Source organism: Myotis davidii, unplaced genomic scaffold, assembly GCF_000327345.1.
Source record: "Myotis davidii unplaced genomic scaffold, ASM32734v1 scaffold125, whole genome shotgun sequence".
Lineage (NCBI taxonomy): Eukaryota > Metazoa > Chordata > Mammalia > Chiroptera > Vespertilionidae > Myotis > Myotis davidii.
Window position 1 is genome coordinate 644,899 of NW_006299390.1, and position 10,178 is coordinate 655,076.

At 41.7% G+C, this 10,178-nt stretch overlaps 1 protein-coding gene across 1 annotated transcript in view; it reads right to left on the reverse strand.

Annotated features, from left to right (window-relative positions):
* Positions 1-10,178, reverse strand: part of DLD (dihydrolipoamide dehydrogenase) — a 30,066-nt gene that overhangs the window by 19,319 nt on the left and 569 nt on the right. Inside the window, 4 exon segments of the mRNA XM_006774859.2 lie at positions 402-471; positions 1,031-1,099; positions 1,827-1,906; positions 9,147-9,225. Coding sequence (XP_006774922.1) covers positions 402-471; positions 1,031-1,099; positions 1,827-1,906; positions 9,147-9,225 — 298 coding nt within the window.

Genomic DNA, 10,178 nt, shown 5'->3' on the forward strand with positions numbered 1-10,178 from the left:
CTTTTCCACTATGCCACATCCCTCCCTCTCCTCTGCTCTTCCAATACCAACAATTAAGGTAGACCTTTCTTCTTTCACCTGCCCATAGCACTCAGGAATCCAGCAGCCACCACCATGACTTCCAGATTTCAGAAAAATGAAAACTGACTCTTCACACACACACTTATTCACACACATACTGAGTGGGCTGCTTGCAAAAGTTGACAGAGGAACAGAAGATGTCATGGCAGAAATCTGGATTAAGCCGTCTTTCATAAGTAAATCTTTCTATATTTTTAAGATCTTTTTCTCACTCTTCCCTCCCTAAACATTTATTACACATGTATCAAACACACATAAGTCTTTAGTCAGAAAAGTCATGTATGGTTGCTAATATCACTAAATATGGAAAGTATACTTACCTTCAATTCCCCTAGATGCAAAATCTTTTCCATGGGCCATGTGGTAATAATGAGAGTTATTTAATAAAGCCTAAAGGATATAAGACAAAATTATCAAAATTTCAAAAGCAGAATAAAAAAGCACTTATGAAATGACAGTCTGTACAAGAAGTAGTATACCAAGTCAATTTCTATAATTAATCTAAGACAAACAATAATGACATGAAAAATGTTTAACAAATAATAATAAAAAACAAATTACTTTCTTTAGAAGCAAAGGCATTAAATACACATTTCAGGGTGTTTGCTCCGTTTCATGACATGAAAAGTACAGGCTTGTTTACTAAATACATAAAGTAACTAAAAGAATTTACTACCTACTATCTGTTTCATTGGTAAAGGAAAGCTAAAGAGGAAAAAAAAGTAACATAAGTCTGATTGATTGGAAAGGCTAGGTATTCTGAGACAAGGAAGCTATTTCAAGAATGTATGGCAGACTGGTAACAGCACTCTAAATTTACAACTAAAAAAATGTGGTTTTTATCACCCATGGATTGTTTATTTTTTTAATGACTAATATTCTAGTCTAAACATATCTAATTGGTGGCCAATGAAGAAAATTTCTGCACTGTACAAAAATGTATGCTCACCTTAGAAGGAATACAACCAACATTCAAGCATGTTCCACCAAGTGTTTCATTTTTCTCAATGCAGACTGTCTACAACCAAAAAAAACACATTACGTATTTAACAGCACATAAGCTGCAATGTTTCACTTTCCTAAAATTCCAAGTATATCTCTCTTCTCCTCCTTCTACAAAACAAGCTACTCAAGCTGTGTTTGTGAGAATAAAATATATTCTTTTATAACTTACCATTTGAATACCAAACTCAAGCTAACCCACCAGAAGTGAATTATTCTTAGAGACATTTTTGTTTAATATTACTAAATACATGCTTTTAGCTCTATTACTGTACCTTTCAAAGCGTGATTAAAAGCCAAAATGAAAAGTATTGGGGGAAGGGAAAAAATAATGGACTTCACTTTCCACCCCTCATGAGAATATTCGAACTAATGAACCCTCTCTCCATTCGTCTCAGGCTTAAAAATAATGTATAGAATTAAGAAATTATTTATCATTATTAGCTACCTGCAAAGTTTTAAAAAAAATATTTTTATTGATTTCAGAGAGGAAGGGAGAGGGATAGAAAAAAACATTAATAATGAGAGAGAATCACTGATCGGCTGCCTCCTATACGCCCCATACAAGGGATTGAGCTCACAACCCAGGCATGGGCCCTGATTGGGAAGTGAACCATGACCTGATTCACAAGTTGACGCTCAACCACTGAGCCATGCCATTTGGGCTGCAAAGTATTTTGTGAATATGATCAACTATTCCCAAATAAAAATAAATCAAAACCCAGTTCTAATCTAGCCCTTACCTTGAAGCCTAACTGGGCAGCTTTAATAGCAGCAACGTATCCTCCAGGACCAGAACCTACCACTGTTACATCAGCTTCAACTACAATAAAAGCAAATTGATATAAAACAGTAAATTGCTTAATGTTGACCAAAATCAGTGCATAAAAAAATACAACCTGATATTTTAAACCTCCAAGTATAAATAATCAGCATTTTCTACACAGTACTATTTTATTCCCAGGTACTTGGTGTTCCTTGATGTAACTGAAAATAGCATAGATTTTTATATTTCATTTTCCATTTGTTCATTATGAATTTTGTATCTACTGACTAAAAATTCCACACTTTCATTTCATGATAATGAGCCGGCATTAAGTGACACTGGAATAAACACAGCTATGTAAAGAGCCTGAACTTTGGAATCTGACATAAGTGTATTCGAATCTCAGCTCTGACACTTATTAGTTGTGTGACCAAGTGACTTAATTTTTCTGTAATAAACAACAGTGCCTTAAATTATTGGTGCTAGGATTGAATAAGGTAATACCTTAGTACTGTCAATAAATATAAGACTGATTACCCCTTTCAGGTTCTTAACTTCTGAGATATCAGGGAAGAGAGAATCGGCTTTCCTATAACTCATAGCAAATGTTTTAAACTGAATTTGAATACTGAAAAGTTTTACATAGTTTAAGATAATAAGCTAACCAGAGCATTCAATTAACTTTTCTGGATATTTACCAAATAAAGATAAAAAATTAAGAATTAACTCTGAGCAGCAGCCGTAGGACTTTAATAATTGCAACACAAATGTACAAAGTAAGTCCAATTATCCCTTCTCCTCAATCCAACTTTTAAAAGTTAGGCGAGTCTCCCTCCCTTCTCCCCTTCCACTAATCTTACAACCCGAATTACTGTAGCACTTAGCAGTTTTTACTTTTTTTAATAACATGCTTTCACATATATTAACATGTTTAACTCTCAGAACTTCCTATGAGGAAGGTGAGGATGACATATAGCTAACACTTCACAGACAGAGAAGCACAAGGTTCAGAGAAGTCAATTGCCCAAGATCATCTAGCAAGCAAGGGGCAGAGACAAAATTAAGCTTTTTGTCTCTACTTCCAATGGTCTTTCCACTACTCAATACTATTCCTTTCCTCAGTTTCAAGGATCATAAACTAAAATCCCCATGAGCAATATCAAGCTTTAGAATCACTAAGCTATTTTCCTCATCTGCAAAATAAAGACCACAAAATATCTACCTCATAGGGTCAAAACACAGAATAATGTATGTCAACAGGTTAGAATAGACCTGGAAGATAAATAAAAAGCATTCCCTACATTGTAACTATATTTTGACCTACAAAGAAGGCAATTTTAATGTCTTACCATCCCCTTCTCCTACAAAACATACAATCCTGAGGGGGTAGGAATACTATTATCATTCAAAAAACCTTAGCTGGTTCTGAACAGAATCATAGACCCTGTGTTGGAAGATAACTGATTAGTTATCCAATTCTAGCAAAGGACAACTGCAGGGTGGGACACTGTCCTCAGGGTGACCTTTCCTACCCTAGCCTATCAGTGGTCCTGCAATTTGGACACTCTGACTTCCTTCCCTAGGGATAACAGGGAGGCCGCAGTTGTATTTCAGCCCCAGGCCCAGAAAAGCAGCAAAACCAGACCAGCAAAGCCAAGGCTGACCTCAGGACCTGGTCAGCCTTGGCTTTGCTGGTCTGGTTTTGCATTCAATAATGACCCACTGCCCTCGTGCTGACCAACCAATCAGTGAAGACCCTGACCCAGTAAAGACACACCTGGAAAGCTGCTGAAAAGTCTAAAGCAGCGGTCGCCAACCAGTGGTCCACGGGCTGGTGTGCGTGAGGTCTGAAGGTTGGCGACCTCTGGTCTCAAGATCTCCACCCTTAAAACCTGTAGGATACAGGAGCCAGCAGCGCCCTCCCTCCCCTCTCCTCCAGACTCATGCCTTCCCCATACTCCCTCCACTTCCCCTCCCCTTGACCTTCCTCACTTCTAAGCTATAAGAGCCCTTCCTTCCTTTGCCTCTATAACTTATTTCCTAAGTCCATTTCTGCTACGAAATTACTTCTACCTCTTTGATTTTATAAATAAACTAGAAGCCCAGTGCATGAAATTCATGTACAGGTGTGGTCCCTAGGCCTGGCTGGTGACAGAAGAGCAAGCGTCCAACATGGAAGGGCAGGTCCCAGCTGACCTCTGGGCAGCACCTGGGCCCCCGTGCGCCCCCCTCCGCTTGAGTCACGGTGGCCGAGTCCCCATGCAGAGATGCAGTGAGTGCGGCCAGACTCCATGGGCCGGGGGCACAGTGTGGGCCTCTGGGCCGCCCAGCAGTGTCGCACGGGAAGCCAAGTGGGGCAGCACGCTCTCTCCCAGCCGACCTCTCAGACCGGCTCCTGCGTGAACTGACGGGGAGCCTGACCAGCCCCTGCAGTCCCGGCGGCTGCAGTCACGTGAGTGCGGGGCAGGGTCCTCGCGGGTGCCCAGCACCTGAGTGCGGGGACTTCCCTAGCACGCTAGCCCTGGTGTCCCGGGGGAGGGTAGCAGGAGCAGTGAGAGCAAGCTTGGCAGACACCCCACATTCTCACCTCCATCCCCATCACCCCGACCCCCAGGTAGCCAGCGAGAGGTGATCAGGGCCTGCCAGCCACTGGTCACCATCTGCAGGGTGATCGGTAGGGGCCGGGTCCCCTGCTGTCTGTGGGACGATCGATCGAGGCTGGGCTCCCTCAGCGCCTGGGAGCCAGGCAGCGCCCCACTTCCCCACTGGTCACCCTCTGCAGGGCAATCAGTAGGGCAATTGCCCGCCTTGGCCTGGCGCCACCTGCTCACCTGCTCCCTCATCACCCCCCGACTCTATCCACTGAGCCAAACCGGCTAAAGCAAGGAAGCTTCTTCACTTTCAGAAAGAAATCAATAAATATTTATAAATGTCTACCCTATGTGAAAACATCACTACCTTCAATAACCTTACATTATAATTAGGAGAAAGAGGCATATATCAAAGTGTAGATAAATCAAAATTATTTTTAAAAAGAAAATAGAAATAGAAAGAGATATCGTAAGGCAGTAAACATTAATTACCAAATTCACTAAATGAGTATAAAGCGACTTGGTAAGGTTAATTTGCTGTTGTACTGCAGAGGGAGGGTTTCTGTTTTTAAATTGCCAATACCCTTAATCTTCAGTCTATTTCAGTCTATACTTGTCACCACCCAAAATTGCTCTAAAATCCTGAATTCTAATACTTCATTTTCCGATCAAAACCCTACAACCGCCTCGACAATAAAGGAGAAATATAGTAAATGAAAAAAGGATTTGAAGTAAACTGAAGTTCAAATATGAGCTCTACCATCTCTTAATTCCTTAGGCAAATTATTTAATCTCTCTGTGTTTTGATGTAACATAGGGCTAATGATGACAGTTAATACCAGCATCTCAGGGTTGTAAGATCAGAGATAATGCATGTCAAGACCCTGGGAGGATGCCAGGCTTATAAGGCACTCAATAAATGTTTCTTCCCTTCTCAGGTCCACCGCCCAACTTTAGTCTCGGAGCCTCCACTGTCATTCCCACCATCCCTAACACCCCACACACCACTATTCCAGTGTTACTCCTGCTAAAACCCAATTTGGACCTTATTCTCCTATTTTTTCATTGGTTTCCCTGTCTCTTCTTGGATAAGGTCCAAGTTCCTAAATACAGCATACAAATTTCTTCAGGAACTATTTCTCCAGCCTCATCTTCCATCACATTCTTCTTACCAACTAATACCAAGCAGTTGAAGCTTCAGCAACAGTGAATTACTGATAGTGTACACCCATGGAATTAAGCTGGTTCACCTACCTATATTCTATCCCAGCTACCTTGAAATAAGTCCTGACAGCATGCATTTCACATTACAAACAGTACTCTAAGTTCTTGGCCTACCTATAAACTACATAGCCACGGTTCTTACAGTCTAACTAGTGGCCCAGTGCACGATTTTAGTGCACGCGGGGGGGGGAGGTGTCCCCGCCTCAGCCAGGCCTGCATCCTGGTGGTCAGCACATGTCATAGTGGGTGCTCAAACTCCCAGTGGAATGACCACCTGAGGGAACTGGCAGTCAGACATCTCTCTCACAATCCGGAACTGCCAGTTCCTAACTGCTCACCTGCCTGCCTACCTGATCGCCCCTAACCACTCTGCCTGCCGGCCTGCATGCCCCCACCTTCTTTCCCCACCGCCCTGATCATGCCCAACTGCCCCCCTGCTGCCCTCCTCACTCCGAACTGTCCCCCATATTACACTTTTATTAGTATAGACCAGCGGTTCTCAACCTGTGGGTCGCGACCCCTTTTGCGGTCGAACAACCCTTTCACAGGGATCACCTAATACCATCCTGCGTATCAGATATTTACATTATGATTGATAACAGTTACAGTTATGAAGTAGCAAAGAAAATAATTTTATTGTTGGTTCACAACACGAGGAACTGTATTTAAAGGGCCAGAAGGCTGAGAACCACTGGTACAGATGAAAGAAAAAGAATTATAATAAACACTCCAATCTGCAACCAGAATGATCTTTAAAAACAAATCTAATCATATTCCCCTGCTTAAAACATGTCAATGACTTCCAACATACTTAAAATAAAGAGTTAGGATCTTTCATAATCTGGAAAAATCAACTCACCAACATCTTCAACATATTTCAGCCACACAGGCCCTTTTCAAGTTCCTCAAATGCTCTATGCTCCTCACATCAAAATACTCCAACATGCTGCTCCTTCTTCCTGGAATAGCCCCTCCCACACCCATGACCACTACCTTTTCTGATACCAAAATTATTTCCTTAGGAAAGAATTCTGTGAACATTCCCAATCCATACGTGGATTTCATAGCTTCCTATGCTTAGCCTGTAGAGTACTTATCACAAGTATAATTAATTAATTATCTGTTGGATGTTTGTCTTCCCCAAATAGATTGGAAACTATAAAAGCTGCATCTTGCCTATCTTGTTCAATGCTATATCCCAGCAACTGGCCCCAACAACTAGCACAGAGTAGATTTCAATTTGTTGAAATAACAAATAAACATGTACTGAGTTACATACTATGCCATTGTAAGTCCTAAACAAAGGGTCACAGTCCTTACCATTAAATAAATACTCCAGATGAATAGAAATATGTAAGTAAAAATGCTTGTTACTTCATCCAATCAAAGATTTATACATGGCCAAAACCGGTTTGGCTCAGTGGATAAAGTGTCGGCCTGCGGACTGAAGGGTCCCAGGTTCGATTCCGGTCAAGGGCATGTACCTGAGTTGCGGGCACATCCCCGGTGGGGGGTGTGCAGGAGGCAGCTGATCGATGTTTCTCTCTCATCGATGTTTCTAACTCTCTCTCTCTCTCTCCCTTCCTCTCTGTAAAAAATCAATAAAATATATTTTTTTTTAAAAAAGATTTATACATGTATCCATGCAGGTACTAAGGGATTTATCATTTACTCAATGTTGAGAGATCACTAAACTGATTCATGAGGGCTCAGTTACCCCATTCCATTAAAATCTAAGTTCCTGCTCCCAACTGTCACACAAATAGAAGGCACTGAATAATCTTTGTTGAATGATTCCAAGAGTGCAGAATTAGCCATGAAGTCTTTAATTGCATGCTTTGGAAATAAAAAACCTAGCATTTCTACTGATGTATGAGTATAAAATAAGTAATACTCCCACTTAACAAAAGAGACAAAGGGTGTATGCCAATTATAACTCAAAAAAACTGAAAGAAAAAAAAAAGGACAAAGGGAATAATGGTCAAACCTATATTCCCACCATCAAATTAGTATTTTTTAAAGGATTTCTTGACCTGTTCAAAGCTAGGATAAATTACACACTGTTGGTTACTGGTGACAGAATCCTCCCCCTGCTCTTTCTTCTAGGAATAAAATCTCCAAAATGATAACAATTTGTTAACAATTAAGGATTCAGAATAAAGTTATTTTACAGAATACAGTGAGACTGATGGCCACAGTTTCCCTCAGCTAATGATTGTACAATGAAGATCTAAGACATGATGTACAAGCTTACTTATAATCATATGGGTGAGTCCAGTAAATGTCAAAACAGATAATTTCAAATAATCAATATCCTTGGTACTCGGAGACCCATTAGCTTCCTGTTTTAAATGCTTTAAAAAATAAAATACATATCCTTTATAGAAACTTCAAAAATATAAAGAAGTATAAAGAAAATACCCATAACCCAGAGCTTCCTTTCAGGCACATCCTCCTCATCTTTAAAATGTGCTTTTAATAAGACCATCAAGATTTTCATTCAGGATTTGAAAAAAGTCATCTCACCATTCTACACAGTGTTAAATAATCAACACAATCTGACCAGTGGACAGAATGAACTTTTAAATGTAAATATATAAAACTAGAGGCCCGGTACACAAATTCGTGCACCAGTGGGGTACCTCGGTCTGGCCTGTGGGATCAGGCCCAAACCGGCTCTCCGATATCCCCCTAGGGGTCCCAGATTGTGAGAGGGTGCAGGCCAGGCCGAAGGACCCCACGGGTGCACGACTGGGGCCAGGGAGGGATGCAGGAGATTGGCCAACCAGGGAGGGGCCACAGGAGGGCTCCACAGCGGGTCCAGCCCATCTTGCTCAGTCCCGAGCTGGACCCCAGCAGCAAGCTAACGTACTGGTCCAAGCGTCTGCCCCCTGGTGGTCAGTGCACGTAATAGCAACTTGTCGACTAGACACAGCATATTAAGCTTTTATTATATAGGATCACACCCTCCCCCAGTTCAAAACCTTTCAGTGGTTTCCCATCACACTTGGCGTAAAATCCAAACTCCTTGGCCTGGCTTACAAAACCCTCCATGATTTAATCTCTACCTACCTCTCTGATTTTACATTCTATGGGACTGTGCTCCAGCCTTCCTGCAAATCCTTAAACCTCACAATCGAATTCTTACCTGAGACCCTTCTCACTGTTTCCCTTTGCCTGAAATAATGTTCTCACTCCCTCACTTCACTAGGGCACTTGCTCAGACGTATCTCCTCAGAAAAGCCCTGACACTTCATCTAAAATAGTCTCTTTTCCTCCTAATTACCTGCTTTAATCTTCCATCACTTCCCAAAATATTTATGTCACTTGTGTATTATTTATAGCTCATGGAACTGGACTATAACTTTCATAAAAACAAAGTTTGGCCTTGTTCACCACCAACACACTAGGCGCTCAGAAAACATTTAAGTGAATAAATATATGAACAATTTTGAGGAGAAACTGTTTGACTAAGTACTTACGTGGCTGATCTGCGTAAGTTCTCAGAGGCACTACAGAAACTCCCTGTAGGCCGTGAGGTATTCGACTGAAATGGCCTCTCTGGAAGAAAAAAAGAAAATGTCCCTATTATGTAAGCAAAGAACTACTGAAGGTCGATGAAAAATAATGATTTCGAGCAAATGTATTTATTAATGTATCTTCCACTGCCACCCAGAGGTTACTTATCAATTTCTCCTCTTTGATAATAGCAGTTACTTAAAGTTCTCAGCCTCAACTTACATTATCTTTGTATTGTCAATATTCGAACAGCTCATGTTTAGCCTAATAAAAAACGTTACTCAGGTGTTATTTTTTACTAAAGTTTCAGAAAGCATGGCTCATTTACGCCAGGGGCCATTTTCAGGTGAATATTAAAGTTCTAACTTCAGTATCTGAATAATCTACGTGATGGCAATCCTTTTGCTTGTAACTATTGCTTCCTAACTCAAATCTAACATGTACCATCTATGGAGATGTTCCTGAACCGTCAGCTAAAAACAGAAAATTAGACGCGGTGATTTCGGAAAACGTACTAAGTAGCGCATTCGCCTTCAAGAGCTCCTGCAGTTTTACAAACGTCACATAATCTCCACAACCATCTCTAAATAGGGATGCCTACTGTTTCCTAGAAAGAGTGAAGCGCCAAGAAACAAACCCAATACCTCCCAGCACAGCCGGCAACCTGCGGCAGTGCCGAAACCTACACGAACCTCGGGATGTTCCCTATTCCGAGGCCATTCTCGCACCTGGGTCAGGAAGGCAGCCCGAAGGGCAGCCGAGACGTCAGCCGGGCCCTGGCCCCCACCGAGTGTCAGACTCCCAGCGTGTTAACTTTCGGGGAACCCAGGGTCTCCATCACAGCACTCAGCCAGGACCTCACACATACACAATCTGGCTGTGCGGGTGTGAGGACGGAAAGGGAAAGCTGCCGCGGCGACAACCTGCTGCAATTAAGAATACGCCCCTAGACGGCAAAGAACTAATTCGCTGAAAGCTGCAAGCACGGAAGAGAC